Source organism: Thamnophis elegans, chromosome 8 (assembly GCF_009769535.1).
Source record: "Thamnophis elegans isolate rThaEle1 chromosome 8, rThaEle1.pri, whole genome shotgun sequence".
Taxonomy (NCBI): domain Eukaryota; kingdom Metazoa; phylum Chordata; class Lepidosauria; order Squamata; family Colubridae; genus Thamnophis; species Thamnophis elegans.
Window position 1 is genome coordinate 31584700 of NC_045548.1, and position 22128 is coordinate 31606827.

Genomic DNA, 22128 nt, shown 5'->3' on the forward strand with positions numbered 1-22128 from the left:
AGTCAAGGTTTTGCTCCATTACTGCTGGCTGTAGTCCCAGGAGTTTACTAGAACTATTCTTTTCAAGCAGAGAACCATTGTCATGTTGCTAGAGAAGATAGTTGTGTGCTGAGAAAGTAGAAAAGGAAACTTAAATGATTTGAGTATTTTAGAGTTTGTTTTGGCTTTTATGGAAAAATACAAAATATAGCTTAATTTCCTTAACTTTTACTTAAACAATTAGGTAATAATTTACTACAAGGAATAAAAGTGGTAAATAAAACAGAAATTGTGTATCAGTGTACAAGTGCAAGTTCAACTGTCTTCATATCTCAGGTTGTGGTACTTGCCATAAGACCCTCCTCTTGCAACAAGGAACTTAGAAATATTAAGTCTTGTGGTTTGTTTGGAACTCATCCGTTTAGTCACTAATTCTGGAACGAATTAATAATGCATACCAAGGCACCACTGTACTAAATATGCTTATGACATAGCTGGACTAAAGCCTTTGGGACATCTAGATGTTGCCATCAAGCAAAAATAAAATTAAAAATAAAAGAAAGTAGTAACATAAAATAAATAAAATAAAATTCGAAGCTACAAAGATTGTGGGGAACATGGGATCTATAACATAGAAATGATCTATGCTCATAGAAAAGTTCAATGGAATAAAAAAATAAATGAAATAACTACAAATTGAGAGGCCATCAGTAAATAGACTAAGATTGAACACTTTCAATCAGATTGCAGTTTACTACTCAGGTCATGAAAAACAAAGAAGGAATGGCATTACTTTTCTAGTTAGGAAGGTTATAGCAAGAATGGCACTTGTCCCCTGGCTTGCGTGGCAGCCGGAGTGTTCCTCAGGACGCTTAGCAAGGCTGGAGGGAAATGGCGGCGCTGCACTGAGGGCTCTGTTTTGGCGTTCTAGGCTTCCGGCATTTCAACCACCCACAGACAGCCTCGAATTGACTTTTTGTGGCGTTTCGTGATCTTGGCTTGGTTTAAGCCCTATTTCCTCGCTGACTGGAAGGAGCCCTGGTGTCTGCCTGTCCTTTGGAGACCTGTTGCCATCAAAGGAGGTGGGTGACTTGAACGATGCTAGATGAGGCAGGGCAGCTGGTTTATTCCTCAGCTGCCGTAGTCTCTCTAGACACCCCCCCTCCTCCATTCCGGTCAGAGCACGCTACTGGCTGCTTTTAGCGCTTTTTTTGACATCTGTGCTCCTGTTCCATCTGGATTTTTTGGACTCCTTTTGGCTGGCTTTATAGAGGGGTTGTCGGTGGATATGGGGGCATTATAAGATCTGGCAGTTGGCCTTGCGGCCGTTCTGTCCTGTCCCCCCTCCTATTCAACATCTACATGAAGCCGCTGGGTGAGATCATATGTCGGCACGGGATTAAATATCATCAATATGCGGATGATACACAGTTGTATCTGTCCGCCCCCGTGCCAACTCAGTGAAGCGGTAGAAGTGATTTGCCAGTGCCTGGAGGCTGTTAGGGTCTGGATGGGAACGAACAAGCGGAGCTCAACCCCAACCAGACTGAGTGACTATTGATGCTCCCTCCCAAAGATGGTCCAGCTATTCCATCTCTCAGCCTGGGGGGTGAAATTGTACACACCCCTCAGAGAGGGCTCGCAATTTGGGAGTCCTCCTGGATCTGCAGCTGACTTTAGAACATCATCTGTCAGCTGTGATCAGGGGGACCTTTGCCCAGGTTCGTCTGGTGCACCAATTGCGGCCCTACCTGGACCGGAGGGCCCTTTGGATAGTCACTCACGCCCTCGTCACCTCAAGACTGGATTACTGTAACACGCTCTACGTGGGGGCTGCCCTTGAAGAGTGTTTGAAGACTTCAGCTTGTCCAGAACGCAGGCCGCGCGAGCGATTGTGGGTGCACCTCGGTACACCCACGTTACACCTATCGTCCGCGAGCTGCACTGGCTGCCTATTGGTCTCCCGGACACGCTTCAAGGTGCTAGTCATTACTTTAAAGCCCTACATGGTATTGGACCTGGGTACTTGAGAGACCACCTCCTGCCAGTTACCTCCCAAAGACCTATTAGATCCCACAGATTAGGCCTCCTCCGAATTCCATCTGCCGGCCAATGTCAGCTGGCGACTCCTCGGGGGAGGGCCTTCTCTGTGGCTGCTCCGGCCCTCTGGAACATCTCCCTATGGAGATCCGGACCCTTACTACCCTTCCGGCCTTTCACAAAACGGTTAAGACCTGGCTGTTCTGGCAGGCCTGGGGCTGTTGAACTATCCAGCCCCATTCGAGGTTATGGCTGTTGTAGAGTTTTAAATTGTTGTTTTATTTTATTTTTTGTATCCCCTCCCTTTTTCATTGTGAGCCGCCCTGAGTCTCTCGAGAATAGGGCAGCATACAAACTCAATAAAACTGAAACTGAAACTGGTGAAATTGCAATTAATGACTGAATAATATCAATTACAGTTTGTGGACAAGCCTTTAATGTAACGATCTTCCCAATTGATGTCTATGGATAAAAAAAAATCCTTTATTTATAAATATGTCTATAAAATTATATTTGTTCCTTGGAGGATGTATAAATATCAACTTAAAAGTATGAGTACTTCACAAATAAAAAATATATTTCCAGTGTTTCCAGTAGCACAACTGCCAGAAATGTCAAAGTGAAGCCACTTTACTGTTATTTTATGAGTGGCTGTCAGAACACACCTTTGAGTCAAACTGGTTTTTTTTCTTGTTTTGTCATTTTGCATCTTTTTAGTATGATAATTTTCTTCTTTGTACTTTATAATAAAACAAATCGCATACCTTTTATTTTAAATGTAAAGGAATGCAGAAGGAAAAAAGAACAGCTAAAAGAACAATATTCTTACTTAGCACAACACCATCACATCAAACATAGCAAAATTGTTATAAAAATTAAATATCAGTGCATCACTCTTAAATTATTATGGGTCAATTGGTTGGTTTGGCATAGAAAGTTTCATTTACATTCAGCATTTCTTTACCACTTTGTTTGGAGTGATCAAATACAGACCGGTGATGAAGTGAATGACTTGAAAGGCAATATTTTTCTACAGCTTAAAATATTTTCACTATCATCCTAAGGAAACAAGTTTGTCTCAGACATCCCATCCTATTTTCTGGAACAAGTAAATGATGCCATTTTTGAAAAGTAATCCATTCAAAATGACCATCAGACACAGTTTGCGGCTAGTATTCAAAGTAACTCTAATTGCTTGAAAGTTTGACATCAGCACAAACACTTTAATGAGCTTCAGACACAAATGAGTGTAGTCATGCTCCCAAATAACTGCTGGAATCAGAAGAAGTTTTCCATAGCTAGATAACAGCAATGCTTTCAGAAGAAATATGAAATCTGCCTTGGTTTTCAGGACAGCAGGTTTGATTAACCACAGAGCAGTGAAGATGCCAGTCAAAAAGGCAGTTTGTTCCAAAGATGTTATTCCAAACATTCGATAGAAATCCCATTCTTTGGCATATCTAATTAAATCATCAGGCTCAGTACTTTGACTTGAATCCTGTAACTGCAGCCACCTGAGATAAGCCTCGCAAAGCAAACAAAATATGCAAAGCTTTCCATGAATATTTATTTTTGTATTGAACAAGATATGTCTGTATGCTTGTGCTTTGCATAAGATAGCATTAATTAAGATGATGACAGGATCATATTCTATATATTTGTCCACTGGCTTCTGGCAGGATTTTTCTTCACATAACTCACCGCAGATAGAGATCCACAACACACCACGTTGATAATCCTTGTACAGCTCAGTCGCTTTTGTACTGCATTCAATACACCGATAACATGCAGACTCCCTTGATGTCTATGGAGATTCTCAGTCGTTCAGGTCATGTTTGTTCCAAAGATACTTTTCAAAAGGCAGCTGAACTTTGTTTTTCCTTGAGAACCTTTTGTTTCTCATCCAAGATGCTTCTTCAGTTCTGGTTGGAAGGATTTGTAATCCTTGCAGTCATCTCATCATTAACACTTATTCTGATAGTAGTTGAGGAGACACTTGGAGGTTTACCTGTGCCTTTAGCATCACCTGAATACTGCAAATGGCTGTGAAGCCTTCTTGAAACTGCTGAAAGGACTGTGTTGTAAACAGAACACAGGTGGTGTTGTATCCCTCATCCTCTGTTGAGATGGGACTATCTTAATGTAGATGGTCTCTTTGACCCCTCTTTTAAATCAGTAGTCTTCTCTGTCCTGAATGTGGTGGACTTTGCTGCTTTCAAAAGAGTGACCTTTGTCTTTCAAATGCAGATGGATTGCTGAATCTTGTCCTGGTGGGTGTGCCATGCATTTGTGAAATGGTTGTTTTGTTTCTCCAATGTGCAGATCTGTACATGTCTCACAGCATTGTACTGCATATATCACGTTGCTCAGTTTAGTCTGGGTGTTTTATCTTTGGGGTGGATAAGTTTCTGCCTGAGTGTTGGTTGAAAATCCTCCTGAGCTGCAATGTATGGAATGACAGTGTTGCGTTTGTTGTTTTCTTCTTTGTCTGTTATGTAGGAGCTCCTCCTGGGTCTTTTAAAAATTTGATTAATCCCCCCAAAATTTTTTAAAGTAACAGACATTGGAAGAGATCTCCTCAACATGCATGAATATACATGTGCTTAAAATCTTGTCTCACAGTGCTAGTGAGCAGCAAGCAATCCAGATATTGCTTTCCATTTTACACACATTTCTTGAGAAGTCTTAGGGAACTTTTCTAAGAAATCCTATGTCCCTAGGACTTAAAATATGATCTGACCTTAAAAGACATTTGTGTTGAAAGAGATTATTTAGATTATTAATATCTAGGTTTAAAAAAGCAAATACTATTTTATTGCCTTCGGAAGATATTCTAAAATCTAATTGGTATCTGACGGGTAACAACATCTAAGTCTCAGTGATGTGACCCTAATCTACAATCAGTCTTTTTAAAACAAACAAACAATCAAACAAACAAACAACAAACAAGTGTTAGATAAATGTAGGTATGTTTAAAACTTCACATGCCAGTCATTCACTATATGTAGTTCCTCTCCAGCTGAAGCTTCAGATTTGTTATTTCACTGCCAGTGTTGAGTTTCTATTACCATTAAATCCAAAATTAATTCTTTTCAGCTACACGCATCATTGAAGCAATTATCCATAAGCCTCCAGTTGTGAAAACTTTTAAAAACTGGAAGTAGGTATTCAAAGGAGTACTGTAGGCACAAAAGCAAATGTATACATATGTTAAGGTGACCAGATTTTCAGATTGGTAAAGAGGGACACCTTTGACCGGGGGCGGGGGCGGGGTGTTGATTAAAATTTTATACGGAGCAACAAAAATGTTCATACAACGCAAAAATAGTATTGTAATATTTTTTATTTCAACATAACTACAATTTACAAATATAAATTGTAACTGTTGCCAAACATCAAAATTTGATCACGTGACCATGAGGATGCTGCAACGGTCACTAAGTGTGAAAATGGTCGCTAAGTGTGAAAAATTGTCATTAGTCACTTTTTCAATGCCATTGTAACTTTGGTCACTAAGCCCATTATACCACCTTTCTTGCCACAGTTCTTAAGTGAATAACTGCAGCTGGTATTTTGTATTTTGGATAGATCTTTTTTAAATAGCCTAAGACAATTTAAAAAAAGAATCCACACAGAATAAATTGAAGTAAAACATTTCAAACTATTCTTTCTATGCACAATATATTTCAAAGTATTGTGCATAGAATTTTTAAACATGGTTTCACTTCAATTTATTTTGGATAGAATCTTTTTTAAATTGTCTTAGACTATTTAAAAAAGAATCCACACAGAATTTAAAAAATGCTATGCACAATAAATAAATATTATTTTAAAATACATTAAAAAAATAAAAGAAAAAAAAACCCCAGCTCACTTACCAGCAGGCTTGCACTCCAAGTGTACCCAGAATGATGTAGATGTTAATACAAAGAACTGAGCAAATTGAAATGGAGAAATTAGTCAGGGAAACATTTTTCAAAGAAACTTTGCCACCATTTTTTCCAGACCTCCAACCTCCGTGCCCCTCCCCTCTGGAAAATCCAGGAAGTAACACTCGCGACCTCTCTAGCCAAGTGTTTCCTGCAGCTCTATGGTACTTGGTCATTTTTTCTTATAAAATGAGGTAAAAGAGGCGTGGGGGGAGTCCGTTTTGTTGCTTTAATGTTTTAATATCGTCAATGAAAGTACTGAGTCAGAGAGAGAGAGGTTAGACAGGGTGTCTTTGTCTTGCTCCGGTTAGGATTTCTTAAGCAAATCCACTGGGCTTTCAACATGAAGCCAGAAAATCGGGACTTTTTAAAAGTGGCCCGGGACACGGGACAAATTGTTATAAAGCGTGATTGTCCGCTGAAATTGAGACATCTGGTCACCTTAACATATGTCTCTCTCTCTCTCTCTCTCTCTCTCTCTCTCTCTCACACACACACACACACACACCACACACACACACACAGAGCCAATGGTACGAGAATCGCACGCAAGTGTATTTCTTTAAAGAACATTTTTTATAAAAAATAAAGGATAGCACCATTAGATTAAATAACAATGCAAGGGGCATTCTGGAATGATACTTGGGGTAGGAAGCAGTAAAGGAAGCAAAGCTAATCAGAGAGTGAGAATGGGGGAGGGGGGCAGAGGGCAGGCAGGCATCAGTTACACACAGGCATATTTCTCTTTTAACAAAGAAATTACCAGGAACCTATGAGTATATTGATTCAGCTCTAAAATGTTATATATGTTCCACAGAATATAAAGTTTTCTGTCAGTGATCTATAGGGATTTTTATTCCAATTGTGGTTAAACAAAAACCTCTTATTTACTAATTCAGTGAGCATGCCCAAAATTATCTGTACTACACCTTGTGAAAACCAATTAAAATTATCTTAGTTAGCTTAAGTGGGACAAGTTCCCTCTGAAATTAAAAAAAATAAAGAAAAAATATGCATATGAGGCCTAAGCAGGGGTGGGTTCCTGCCAGTTCTAACCTCTTCTATAGAAGAGGTTCCACAAATCTACAGTGCTGTTTAGAACCAGTTCCAGCTCCCTCCCCCCGCCTGTCCACACATCATCAAGATGAAGAGCGAAAGGAAGAATTCTGGGAGTTGAAGTCCACAAGTCTTTTTTTTCCAATATACTTTTTTATTTTCCATTTTCATAACATACAATCACATGTATACTATTACATAGCCAGTATCCTATTGTATTAAGTAGTAATTACATCAGTTCCTCTTGTCATCAACGCCCAGAAAGATAAAAACCCATTATTAGCTCTTCTGCTCTCCATACACCTCTTTCTTCTACCTTTCTCCTACCTCCTTCCTTCCCTCCATCATCCTTTCCTACTCTACTTCCCCTTCCTTTCTCCTTCTCCTCTCTACATTCCACTTCTACTTATCCTCCTCATCTTCCCCCTTATCCTCTCTCCTATCCTCTCTTCCCATCTTTCTTCTCTCTTTCGATCACCATCTGTCGGCTGTGACCAGGGGGGCATTTGCCAGGTTCGCCTGGTGCGCCAGTTGCGACCCTACCTGAACCGGGAGGCTCTCACAACAGTCACTCGTGCCCTTGTGACCTCTAGGCTGGAATACTACAACGTGCTCTACATGGGGCTGCCCTTGAAGAGCATTCCGGCGACTTCAGCTAGTCCAGAATGCGGCCGCACGAGTGATTGTGGGTGCTGCTCGGTTCGCCCACATAACACCTATCCTCCGCGAGCTGCGCTGGCTACCTGTTGATCTCCGGGTGCGCTTCAAGGTGCTACTTACCACCCATAAAGCCCTTCATGGTAGTGGATCTGGGTACTTGAGAGACCGCCTCCTGCCAATTACCTCCTCACGACCGATTAGATCACACAGATTAGGCCTCCTCCGAGTTCCATCTGCCAGCCAGTGCCGACTGGCAACTACGCGGAGGAGAGCCTTTTCAGTAGTAGCTCCGACCCTTTGGAACGACCTCCCTGTGGAGATTCGTACCCTCACCACCCTCCAGACCTTCCGCACAGCCCTTAAGATCTGGCTATCCCGCCAGGCCTGGGGTTAAAGATTAGGATCCGTCCCCACCCGAATGATGAATGAATGTTGCTTCTATTTTTTAATTATGTACTGTCTGTATATGTCATTACGTGTATTCCCTCCCTATAGGTTGTAAGCCGCCCTGAGTCCCCTCAGGGAAAAGGGCGGCCTATAATAAAGCAATCTAATCTAATCTAATCTTCTGTTTCCCACTCTTGCTCTCATTGGTGTATTTCCGCTTCTGAGCAAACTCCAATCTATGTTGATGGTATTTATGCTTCCATATCCATAGAAAGTTTTTATTTTCCATTTTCATAACATATAATCACATGTATACTATTACATAATCAATATCATGTTGTATTATTAAGTACTTACATCAATTCATCTTATCATCACTACCAAAGAAAAAAAAAAAGAAAAACCTAGTTATTGGCTCTTCTGCTCTCCATACACCATATTTATACCTTATCTGACACTTTCCTCCCCCTCTCTCCTCCCCCTTTCTACATCCTGTCTTCCCTCCATCATTTTCTACTCTACTTCCCCTTCCTTTCTCCTTCTCCTCTCTCCCCTTACCACTCCTCCTTATACACCTCATCTTCCCCCTTCACCCTCTCCTATCCCTCTCTACCTATCTATCTTCTCTCCTCTGCTTCCCACTCTTCCTCTAATTCACTTGGTGTATTTCAGCTTCTGAGCAAACTCCCTTTTGTGTTGATGGTATTTATAATTCCATTTCAATATATATAAAAAAGAAAAAATAACAATATACATGTACAATCATCCAACATCCCTCCTCCAACTTAGTAAACTCCACTCCCTCCCCCCTCCCCCCCAATCCCCCCAACCTTCCCCCACCCTGACTTCCCAGAACCAATACAAGGTATAAATCTTTAACAAAAACAGTTTAAGGTATACTTAAAGAAAAAGTAGAAAGTTAATAACATCTTTGAATTGAGCTTAGCTCCTCCTTGCTAGGCTAACTATAAACAATTTATATCATTTCTGATCTTAATCATAAGCTATCTGAAATTTCCTAGACCCATATTTATTTTGAATATAGTCAATCCATTTTTTCCCGGTCTCGTTTATATCTCTCGTTTGAATTATCCTAGAGATATACAAATATTTTAGCCATCTCTGCTAAGGTTTGTGATTTTCAATGTCCCTTCCTGGATAGTAGACAAATCTTCCTTCTTCCAGTATTATGCCACCACAATCTAGCTGCAGTTATCAAATGCAAAGTCAAGTTAATCTCTACTGCTGTACAGTCAGTAATTATACATAACAAAAAATAGGTGGGGAGTAACTTTATCCTTTTTTTTTAGAACATTTTGCATAATTCATCATATTTTTGTCCAGAATACCTTAACCTTTTTATAAGTCTGCCATGTTATTTAATTTATATTGATGTTTTTTTCCCAATCCGTAGCAAGGCATTCCCCAGAAGATGACCTTTAAAATTCTCATCCACCTCTTTATTATACAGCAGACAAGCAGCCATATACCAAATCATACCCTTCAATACTGAACACTCCATCCCCTGCTAAATTGATCCAATCGCTTAACATTCCATATTAGAGACTTAGTTACCATCATTAGCCCCCTGAAACTTTTTAATAGCCATCTGAACATCTTGGAATTTACACTTTTGGCCTAGCTCATCCCACTGTTTCTAATGTAACACCTGTATGCTCCTGAATGGTGGCTTGTGTACATTGTTTTCTTAATTCCTGTTCCATTCGTCTAGTAACTACGCGGTCTTGTCTTTGTTCTTTAGCTTCTTGTACCTCTGAGAGAACAAGTGATTCCCCCCTTGTTGATACTTAAGTGGTTTGCTTTCCATCAAATCCTACTTGTTCTCTTTGTCTAGATCTAGAGAGAGAGGGTTGTCCACCCTTCAGTACGTTGGTGTAGAAATCTTGTGCCTTCCATACTGTATTGAGGCGATGTCTTTTCCAAGGTAGCTAAATGCGATGCCGGCTGGTGTGTCCCATCTAAACTGTATCTGGTGATTTTAAGTTCTTCAACTAAAAAGGCATAGTCTTTCCTAGATCTCAGCATTTTAGGTGGTATCTCCTTCAAGACAGTCACCTCCCAACCGCCAATTTGAAGCTTATTTTTGTAGGATTCCTGTAATATCTATTTCTCGCATCTCTAGTGGTGAAGTAGATCACTATATCTCTTGGTAATTGTTTTTGTTTGCCAGCGAGGAATTAACGTGGTAAACCTTTTCAATTTGCCAATCAAGATTCCCTCCTGACCTTCCCGCCATCAGGTTGAAGGCTTCAGAGAGAGTCTGTTTCAGGTTCTCTTGTGTATTTTCAGGGAGGCCCCTTATCCTTAAAGCAAATTCCATTTGCCTATACTGTAGCATTATGATTTCATTTTCTGCATCGCTAACCTTTTGCTGGACCGCCTCCATCTTCATTACCAAGTTCGTATTAGAGTCACTAAGATCTTCTAACTTTTCTTCAAGGCCATATGCATAACCCGCTAGCAAATTAAGGGCCATCAGAAAGTCCCCTCTAATCCTTTGGTTACATGTCATAAGTTCTTCAGACATCTGTTTGTTAGAAGCAGCTATCTCTTCCTTAAGTTTTGCTTCCATCGTAACAGCATGATTTTTTAATGCATCGATTAATTGCTTCTGCAGAATTTCCCTTATTCTGTAAGCCGCCCAGAGTCCTTCGGGATTGGGCAGCATAGAAACCTAATAAATTCAATTCAATTCAATCAGGGGGTCCCCTGCAGAAGTAGAAGGGAGTAATGATTATATTTTAGCAGAAGGCGCTAGTGAATTTCCGGCACTTTTCGATGCGGGCGGAGGAGGGGGGAAATTTTTGCTTGGCACCTGGCAACCCCCACTTCATCTGGGCACAGAGCTGCTCACCAACCTAGCGGTATCCGAAGGCACTAAGCAACGCGATCACCTTTGCCTCCCCCCATGGCTTGGCACCTTTGGGATACTGCTAGGTTGGTGAGCGGCGCTCTGCCTGGCCAGAGGTGAGGGGTTGTCCAAGGGTCTTATTTGGGGGGGCTTATATTTTTGCCCACCAGAAAAATGTGGCATGGCCTTATTATCAGGACATGTCGTAATTTTGGGGAAACACGGTCTTATTTTTTATTTTTATGTTCCTAATACAGTAGGTAGTAGTGAATGAAATGTTATCAGAGGATGAGATCACCTGGATTTTTCATTGTCACTAACTAGATCAAAATAATTTGGTTGTCTGAGGTCCACTCATTGTTTCTTTCCAAGCCATACATTTAGTTACTATCTAATAAATGCAAACAGAATGTCCAAGAATGAACTGCTGATTCTGAATGACAGTTGTCCAGCTCCTCTCATTCAACATACCAACACAACTCAGCCAGCAGAAAATTTTGGCAGAAAGAAAATGGATAGTTTAGCGTGAATGTACTCTGGAAGATCTTGTTTTTTTCTGCCAAAAAAATTCTTCTAGAAGAAAAACAGAACTGAAAGTGAATTGGTAACTGCTTTGCACTAGGCTCCTGCATGTAACTATCATGACTTAAAACATTTGCATGGAAAATGTTTTACAAATATGTTTCTCTTCTTAAATTTGACTGACATGACAGTTTTCTCAGTATTAATTTATGCTGAAATACATTTTTTTAAAAAGCCTTATATGGACTTTTAAAGCCCATTCCAATTTCTATGGTCTTTATCATACAGAAAGGACTGTGATTTAATAGCCACTTCTAACTTAAAAAAGAAAATCAGTCCATCCATCTCCTTCATGGATAAATAGATTTAAAGTAGATGTCTAGATTTCGAAAGTCTAGTGTAATTACCAGTCTGCTATGTTTTGTATAACTCTCAACTAATGATCTTGAAACTTAACCAACTTCAATCAAATGTTCTTTCATTATTTGAAAATGACACAAAAGTGATATAAATGTTATCTTCCTCCTATTGTGATATCAGTTAGAGATAACCACCATATTTAAAACTTGAAATGACATTCTTCCAAAACTATTTATTTGGTAAAATACATTTTATAAAATGAGATCCATCCTTTGCATCAACTTGGCTATCTTTAATAATAAGCCCGTGTAGAGAGGATACTTAGTCTGGAACAATTTTGAGGACTAATACAGTTTTCAAGAAAAGTAAGGAACACTCCATGGAATCTCATGCTATCTTCATCCCAAATCATTGTTATCAGATCTACATTCCCCTGAGTTGGAAATCTGGTTTGCTTAAACTTGCTGCCAAGAATGTAGGGAGCAAAGAATAAAGTTGAAAGAAGAGGAAATGAACAAAGAGGAATTACAAAAGGGGGAATTTAAATAGGGGAACAACTTAAAAAGAAAGCCATTCCCAGAACATGATGTTTTGTGAAATGCATTTATTGCCATGAGATCTATGCCAACATTTATTTTTCTGAACTGACCTAAATAAAATCTACTTCTGCAGGAGCAAAAAGCAATTCAACTTTGCTGTAAACATTTCAGCCCTTTGATATGGTAAGCCTCATATTTATTCATATTTCAGAGAAGAATGCTGAATGTTCTTTAAGTAGACGCTCATTGGCTTATGGTCATAGTTGTTGATGATGATGAATGTTGAGTAAAAAATTTACCAAACTTGAATAAAAGTTCACACAGATTTAAAGAAATTTAAAATTTCTTCTGAAGCTCTTATTGTGTTCTGCCTTACCAATATCCAAGTTGGCCATCACATTCTAGCTAAGTAAGATAAGTCACCTGAAATTTTTTGGAAGCTGCAAATGAAAGCTGTGATATTAAACAGAATTACTCATTTCTGAAAACAGTTGTAATGTCAGAAAACTGTACAGAATATCCTTGTAGGCGTGTGAATCACTTTGGTAAAGATGGACAACCTGCAACCTTGAGTCACATGAGATTCTAAGTTTAATTCCATTCTTTCATTGCAAAGGAGCCATTTACAATAGAATACTTACAAGAGATAGATGATCTTCCTCCAGAAATCTCAAGGCAGACAGAACAAGGGGAGAATTTTTTTTTGCTTCAAACAGAAAAAGGAAATTACCTCCATTGGTTTTTTAACTCCTGAAACCCAAACAAATTTCTTCAGTGAAAGAATATGAGCATCATCAGAATAAGTGCTCCTTTAGGATTGTATCTGGATTATATTAATTTGACATGATTTTGGAAATGTATATCTTGAGTATCCAAGAAAAGCAGCCATTATCTGAATAGCTTAAACAACCTTTATTTAATTTATATAAACTTGAAAAGTTATTAGGCATGAAATCTATTTGCAATGATTACCTTTCATCAATTCGCAAATTTAGAAAAAAACAAATGAATAAAATCATGTACCCTGCTCCCCTGAAAATAAGACCCACCCAGATAATAAGCCCAATCGGGCTTTTGAGCACATGCACTAAAATAAACCCTCCCCAAAAATATTGCAACACAGCAGCAGCCATGAGGCGACCACTCTCGTCGCCTTCTGCACCTCAAAATAATAAGACCTCCCTGGAGGAAGAAGGCAGGGCTTAGCAGTGTGAAGACGGACTTTCAGGCTGTTCCTGAGGGACCATCTAAATCGGGTTCATCTGGACGGTCCTTTTTTGGACCCAAGCTGTCCTGAAGAGACAGTGAAAGATAGGGGGAAACCCAGTGGTCCCAGAGACGTTCGCAAAGTCTCTGGGGGCATAGGAAAACCCCCTTTGCCAGTGATTTCCGGACCAGCCATCAAGGCTGCTGAAACTGCGGATAGCCCTAAAGATACTAGATAAGAACATGTCGTTTGGTCTGAGTTTTAAACCTTTTTTGTTGGAAAGAAAACACTCTAAATTTGGAAACTTAGTTTAAAATAAGGCTGACTAGTGAAAAAAGCGGTGGGTATAAGTTTGCCAATTGAAGGATTACTTTTTCTGTTTTTCTTTTTATCTTTGGAAACCGGGCTGGACTTTCTTGTAATTCAAATCGGCTTTTTGTATTCTCCTTTTTGGTTGTTGATATCTCTAACTTTGAACCTTGTGGGGACATTGAATTTAAACCTAAAGTGCTTTTGAAGATCTGTCTTTTGTTTTCTTTTAGCTTTTTGGTTGCATTTTAATAATTAGTAATTAGCAATCTGTAAACAAAGAAGCTATGGAAATTTTAATATAGAGTTAATGCAAGCCACAAGTTACAAGCTAATACTGCCATCTAGCGGACTTGAACTATTGTTACCAAAATTTCCCCTGTAATTCATTTGACTTAAAAAAAAGCTTTATTTACAGCTTTTTATTACACAGCTGCTGTTTTTTCTTTATCTGGAGCTTTGTTAGACCAAATAACAGAACGAAGGAGAACGAAGGAGCTGAGAATGACCTTGGAAAAACTTTTATCTTAGGGGGGAAAAAAGAGTCTGAAAAGACTATTTGTTTTAGCTTGGTGGCATTTACTCTTTTTTCAACATTACTTTCATATCATTCTGCTGGGGAGATATTGACACTGACTTTTTTTCCTTTTTATGATTATTCTTTTTGACTTTTTGACTACTTATATTTTTTTTCTTGTGGCTTGAAGCACCATTGCTTTTTCCTTTTTTGAGGTTTTCTTTCTACTGTTTGTCTTCTTTTTGGCATTTTTTTGAAGACATTGGGACATCAATAGATGGTTCACCTTAAATTTTGAGCAAACAGCCTGAAGAGTTTTTTCTTTCTCTCTCTCTCTTTCCCTCTGTCTTTATTCTTTCACTATCTCTCCCTTCTCTCCTTTTTTCATCTTCTCTCTTAAGCCAGATCTCCACTCTCCCCCCTTCTTCTGTCTCTTACGCTTTTTTTTGCATTGTACTTACAATCTTACACCTTCTAAAACTTGCTAACTATGAGTAGAAAAGCAGCCCCCCTTGGCTCTATATCAACTTCCGCCCCCTCACTTGCGGAAGGCCAGAGGACAATACAGCCAATGCTTCAGCAAGAAAAAGAGAAAGGAGCAAATTTTGAAACACTCATGCAAGCGATGCAGAAAATGCAAGCAGGACTTGATAGTAAGGATGACAAGTTAGACACCCTCGTAAAGAAGTTTGAGAGTATGGAAAAAAAATGGAGATAATGGAACAACAAAACCAAAGCATAGTACAAAAAGTTGATAAAATGGAAGGGAAAATTGAAAGTATGCATAACTGATGACGAAATATGAAGACAGGATTCAAAAAATTGAAGATAAAATCCAAGAAGGAGAGAAGAAAACTGAGAAGCTAGAGAGCAGACTAAGCGATGTTGAAAGAGAGAGTAGTGGAATACTAAGATGGGAGATGGATAGGTCTGAATTTTTCTTAAGATGCATAGAAGAAGAAAAAGGAGAGAACTTAGTTGAGATAATATCCAAGATCCTGATAGATGCATTAGATATTTCCCAAGATAAGATGATAGATATGATTGATGAATCCTTTAGAGTATATACAAGATATGCAATGAGGAATGCTCTTCCAAGGGAAGTGCATGGAAGATTTACTAAGAAAACAACCAAATTACAAATCTTACAGAAAATGAGAGATAGAATTAGAATACAAAGGCAAGGAGATTGTAGTCCTCAAACAAATCCCGAGAGAGGTGAGAGAGAGGAGAAGAGAATACCAATTCCTGACCAGAGTTCTGATTAAAAAAGGTGTTAATTACAGGTGGCTCATACCGGAAAGTCTACTATGTACATGGCAAGGACAAAGACACAGGATAGATACAACTGAGAAGGCAGAAGCTTTTTATGCAGAATATTTTAGAGAAATGGCTGAGAAAACTGGGAAAGATGGTTCTGTGGTACAACTACTGGAATCACCCACAACTGCGACTGAAAAAATAGAAGGACCTGTAGGTGGAATTGAGAAAGAAGAAGGTGCGGTGGGGGATGTAAGCCGTAGAGAAAAATGAGAACCCAGATCTACTAGAACTATAAACCCTGTATATAAAGTATAAACATGGAGGAAAGAAAAATGATTACAATTAACATTAATGGACTTAATTTGGTAACTAAAAGGAAAAAAAAACATTCTATAAATTAGAGAAGTTAAAACTTGCCATAATTTGCCTACAAGAAGTGCAGATCCAAAAGAGAAATGAACATCTACTAATTCAACCAAAGCTTGGGAAAATGCTTTCAACACTGGCGAACTGCAAGAAAAGAGGAGTGATCTTCTATTTTAAAGGCAATATTCCAGCAAAATTAATCTACGCAGAGGAAGAGGGAAGAATCTTGAACTGAAGGAGTTAAATGATAACACAATTATGCTGTGAAATAAATTAACAATGATACAATGGAAAACTAATATATCTATGAATGGAATACTCCAGAACTTTTTGCTTTAAAAAGGATAAGGATAATAATGATTTTATGTATATTCAATAAGAGGACTGGTGATATAATGTATAACGTTAAGAATGTACTACAATGATATCTTGTTATTGATAATAATTCTAACTGTTATCAAATAGATAATCAACAATGTAGGGAAAGCATGATTTTTCTGAAAAAGTAATACTAAAGGTAACTGAATATATAATGTCCAATGAAAGAGAGGTATTGAGTTATACTAGATGGAAAATCTGAGATGGTAAATATTATTTGAGAATATGGATGCTAAAATACCTGTAACCAAACAACATGCTATATGTGATTATGGTTTTTATTTCTTTTTGTGTTTTTGTTGTTGTTTTGTTTTTATTGTTGTGTGTACCAAATATATAAGTATATATACAACAGAGAGATACAAAGTGTGTGTGGTGGGGGAAGTACAGTTAGGACAGGTTAGCAAAAGTAAGGGAATAAGAAATGATACTAAATTATGTCTGGGTTGGCGGAAATACCATCCCAAGGAAACATAAACTGAGATTTAAAATAGACACACCAACAACAATAGAAAAAAAAAGGGAGAGAGGAGGAGAGAGTGAAAGAAAGACAGGGAAAAGAAGAAAGAGGTAAGGAGAGGAGGATGGAAAGGAGAGAAAGAAGAGAAGAGAGGCAAGAAAGGGGAAGAGGAAGAGCAGGAGTAGGAGAAAGGTACGGGAAGAAGGAAGGGGAAGGAGAGGAGGAAGGAGGAAAGTAGAGAAGGGAGGGAGGGAGAAAGGGAAAGGGAAAGAAAAGGAGGATGGAAGGGAGAGAAAAGGAAGGAGAAAGGGTAGGAAGGGAAAGAGGAAGAGTAGGAGCAAAGGAGAGGTAAGGGAAGAAGGAAGGGAAGGAGAGGAGGAAGGAAGAAAGTAGAGAAGGGAGAGAGGGTGAAAGAAAGAGGTAAGGAGAGGAGGATGGAAAGGAGGATGGAAAGGAGGAGGAGAGAGGGTAGAAAGGGGAAGAGGAAGAGCGGGAGTAGGAGAAAGGTACAGGAAGAAGGAAGGGAAAGGAGAGGAGGAAGGAAGAAAGTAGAGAAGGGAGGGAGGGAGAAAAGAAAGGGAAAATAAGGTGGTGTTACAACAGGAGGAAGGGATGGTAAATAAAGCAACCCAAACAGTATATTATAACCTATTAAATGAAATAATAAATGTATAAGAATGATAAATGTTAAAACACCTGTAACCAAACGACATGATGTATGTGATGATGGTTTTTTTGTCTGTGTGTGTGTGTTTTTATTATTATTATTGTGTGTATGTGTGGTTTATGTAATAAAAAATAAAAAATAAAAAATAATAAGACCTCCCTGAAAATAAGGCCACGTGCTTATTGAGGAGACCCTATTTTATTTTTAGGAAAACATGGTAATATCTCATTCAGAACCGTTCCACAGTTTTTCACTATGTTAGAAATCATCACTCTAAATTTGATGGGGCTTCTAAATCAGAAAATGTAACCAGAATGAGAGGCAGTGGCTACAGTTGTATCTTTGGCTTCATTTTATACAGGTAAGGAACACTACCTTTTAGTTGGATTGAACAGACCGGTCAGTGATAAAATGATAAGTTAGTACAGTAGATAGAATGATAGAATGATAAGTTAGTACGGTAACTCAAGGAACTGTGGTAAATTACTGCTGCTGAAATCTAGCTGCTGTTTGGAGAACAGTTTCTGGCAGCTGTTGATTGTTCCAGAGATTAATCCTGGATCCCATAATATTAGACAGACTTGAAGAACGGTAATGGGTAAGAAAAGAACACTTCCATCATCCTTCTCCCCCTCCCAACCCCTGCCACTTAGAGATTGAGAACGCCGAAGAAGGGGTGGAAGGAAGCCTCTTAAGGTAGAATGTGGAGGCTGAAGCTCTCAGGAAATGGGAGTATTGTTGGGTCTCAGAGGATTAAGTAGGGACAATTAAATAGAGAGTGAAAGCTATTGCTGGGGAACTTTCACCCAAACTTGGCTAGTGAATGGATTTTAAATTTTCTTGATCAAGGAACATTGATGACTTGTAACTTGTTCCTTGATTACAATCCAGCTCAAATCTTGCAATGCTCTATATGTAGGGCTGCAATTGGAGATGACATGTAAGCTCCAGTGGGTTAGTTACATTTAATTGCAACAAGACAATCCATGGGTCAATCCAGGCAGGTAGGAATAACAACAATTCTGAAGTCACCTCCTTGCTTGAATTAGGCTCTGTGGCTCAATTCAAACTGTTGATTATTATCTTCAAAGCTCTTCATGGCCCAGAAATATGTTGCTCATGTTAAATGTGCTCTTCTGGTTTGGTCATCTAGAAAGGACTTGATGTCCTTTCCCCACTTCAGAATGCTGAGGAATGGGCCAGGTGATATGCTAGCCCCCTGTTATGAGATGTTTTTCCTTGGAGATACAACCTCCCTCTAAAGACATTTCAAAAGATAGTCAAAACAGACATTTGGCCCTTAGGTTAGTTGAACTGAATAACAGTATGATGTATTAGATTTTTTATTGATTATTTTTATTACCGGTAGGTGATCTTTAATGTGCTATCTTTTCTTGATTTTGTTATATTTTTATCAGAGAATGTTTAGATTAGAGTAGGCTATACATGTTGTAAAATAAGTAAATAAATAATTCTACAATGTACTAAAAGAACCCTTTGGCAGATTCACTGAAAATCAGACAAAACCCTTCAAAACAAGTTGGTAAATCCTATAGAGAGAAAGGTTTGGTTTTTAGGTCTTAGTTGCTGCTGTGTGGCTTGAAATTTGTATTCAGCATTTCCCCCCTTCATTTACCTTGCAATCTGACATGGAGCAGTGATCAATCATATTTAGGTTGAGGTAGCATCATTCTTGAATCCTATGTTCCCAGCACTGTACTGTAAAACAACTGCTTCATTCCTGGACTGTCCACGCTAAGTAATTAGCTATATTCATAAACTACACTGTCCATAATTTATTTAATGACACTTGATAATTAATCTTATTTGCTAGATTCCTCCAAGATGCTGGCCACTAATTACATGAAGGATTTATACAACACACTAAATTGAAATACAATTAGCTACCGTATATACTCGAGTATAGGCCGACCCGAATATAAGCCGAGGCACCTAATTTTACCACAAAAAACTGGAAAAGTTATTGACTCGAGTATAAGCCTAGGGTGGGAAATGCAGCAGCTACCGGTAAATTTCAAAAATAAAAATAGATACCAATAATGTTTTTGAATATTTATTTCAAAGAAAAACAGTAAACTAGCGGTGTATTCAATGAAATACTTCACTCACCTCATGATGCTGATGTCCCGCTGTGATGATGATGTCCCGTGCAGCCGCGGGAGCGATGTCCCGCCTCCTATGACACACGGCACAGTGATTCCTATCATTGGATCACTGTACCAGAGGAGGTGGGACATCGCTATGTGGCTGCTTGCCATAACAAGGAGGAGGTGGGACATCGTTGCAGAGCGGCAGGAGGGGGAGGAAGGGGAATCATAAGACAGCCCTGCATTACATTAGAACGTGAGGAGGGGGGATGGTGCGGTGCGCGCTGCGCGGCAAACTGACACAGAGGGAGGGGAAACTCACAGGGGCACTGGGCCATTCACGAGTGTCACCCAGCGGCATGGCCCCGCCCCTTTTTCTCCTCCATTTCGGGCAAATTTTTCACTGACTCGAGTATAAGCCGAGGCGGCTTTTTTTCAGCCCAAAAAGTGGGCTGAAAAACTAGGCTTATACTCGAGTATATACAGTACTTTGTGTTTCAGCATGTTGTATATGCACATCCATTTTCTGAATTTGTGACTTGAGTAGTGATTAGCATGATAGCCACATGTGTTTCATCCCACAAACCTTTGTTCTTATTCATATTAAGGGAAGGCAAATGTCTGCTTATATTTGACAAAATACAACTCTTATTAGAATGAGCTGAAAGAAGTGAAAGAATTATTATTTTGTATACTCAACAGTCATGTTCTTTTTTTCTACAGGATTCAATAATTTCAAAGTAGTAAAGATCATTATTAAGATATTACAATAAATACAAGTGAGATAGAGTTGACATTTGTGTGAAAATAGGATTTGGGATCAGTGGTGGGATTCAAATAATTTAACAACCGGTTCTCTGCCCTAATGACCAGTTGGGTAGGCATGGCTGAGTGGTCATGTGACTGGGTGGGCATTGCCAACTTGACATTATTCACGTTGAGGGGTGCCTTGCCTCGCCCCTCTCACCCTAATTAACACCAAAGTGGAAGAGCCCTAAAGGTGTCAAAGTATGTGGAGGCAATGTGGCTGTTCGGTTGCTTTTACCCTTTGAGATCGTGAATCATTATTGGTCGCTGGGTATTCCCGCACTCTGGTCAAGGCATTGCTTGTACAGTGCACAGTTGTGCCAAACTGATCGCTCATGCCCGCTCAGGTAGCTCAAATCCTCCCCTTCCTCCTCCTCCAGATCAGTTCAGTGTGCATTGCTCATCTTATACATAGGATCGTTTGGAAGAGAGGCTGTGCTTGAAAAGACATGAAGATGGGTCACCCTGTTTTGGTGGAGATAGAGGCGCTGATTGGGCTTATTTCCTAGGATGGAAGCCTTCCATGTTGTGCTTATTTCGAAGGCCAGGCGAGCCGGCCTGCGAGGAGGGCTGGCAGGGGAGTGGCGAAGCATGCTATTCAGCCAACTAACTGAACTGCACAAAAAGTTAGCTACCAGCTCTATCGAATCATTGCAAACTGGCTGAATCACACCATCGTTTGGCATATTGATCATGGAGTTTAAGTAAATATTTGATTTCCTAAGTTAGAAACAATGCTCAAAAATGCTAACTTTCTCCCATCAAAGGACTATAGGATGGGATCCAATCTGGATCAGCAACCAGGAACATAGGTTTAGTCTTCCTTGCTGTATTGGGACTCATGCTGGAGCCCATCCTCAGGGAACATTTTTCTCACCAGGATGTGTGCCCACAAGTGTGCCTAAGTTTGAAAATTTGGAAGACTAAACTTATTGTCCTGGTGACCAACCCAGACTAGATCCTGCAACATTATCCTTGGACACATATATCTGCCTTCATTCATGAAATATAGGACACCTTGTTATGAAACATTGCTTTAAGAACAGTTAAAAATGCTTAAAATGCATTCTAAACAAATTGAAGGAAAATTATCTGATCCTGCAGCAATAAATACAAGGATCCGAAACAATTGTGCTGATAATGAAATGGATCTTTGTAAGTATATTGTAGAACAACTTATATTTGGAGTAACTGATGTCAAACGAGGAATGTATACAATAAAAAAATAAAGAATTTATATACGAAACAAATAAATGTTAAAGATGTATTTAATATTTAAAGGTGTATTTAATAAAGATGCATTTAAAGGTGTAATTAAATATGTATATAAAGGTGTGCTCAAATTGTTGTCAAAATTACCAAGTAAAGTGTATAATGAAGAGTTGTTTGTTGAAATAGTTGATATTACAGTAGTGAAGCTAGGTATTTTATTAGCTAGTAAACTATTTACTATTTATTTTTATTTTTAGTGTGCTTTTATCTGCAATTCTGGCCAATAATAAAAAAAATCAGTAAGAAAATCAGTAATTGGAATATATATTATTTCCAAGCACTATCTGTCCAGACAGAATTGAGCTTTTCAGGTAGATAAACTAATGTTGAACCATTGCATACATTTAGCTGATAATCCACATATTGCCTCTTCTTTAATATTTCCTTATGTGATTGATAATAAAACACTTACTCTCAGATTTATAAATCC

The 22128-nt window shown here is 38.9% G+C and overlaps 1 protein-coding gene across 1 annotated transcript; it reads right to left on the reverse strand.

The window, feature by feature from the left end:
• Positions 1-3097: 3097 nt before the first annotated feature.
• On the reverse strand, positions 3098-20763 carry LOC116512435 (protein ARV1-like). The gene is made up of 3 exons (XM_032222914.1): positions 20665-20763; positions 4028-4093; positions 3098-3823 (listed from the first exon to the last, which is right to left on the reverse strand). The coding sequence occupies exons 1-3, from the start codon at positions 20761-20763 to the stop codon at positions 3098-3100; spliced, it is 891 nt and encodes a 296-aa protein (XP_032078805.1).
• Between the last annotated feature and the right edge of the window lie 1365 nt (positions 20764-22128).

Coding starts and splice junctions, on each gene's coding strand:
- LOC116512435 (XM_032222914.1), bottom strand. CDS start 20,763: ATGAGCGATCAGTTTGGCACAACTGTGCACTGTACAAGCAATGCCTTG. Junction 4,094..20,664: donor ATGATTCACGATCTCAAAGG/GTAAAAGCAACC, acceptor TTTACAACACAG/TCCTTTCAGCAGTTTCAAGA. Junction 3,824..4,027: donor AGGTGATGCTAAAGGCACAG/GTAAACCTCCAA, acceptor GAATCTCCATAG/ACATCAAGGGAGTCTGCATG.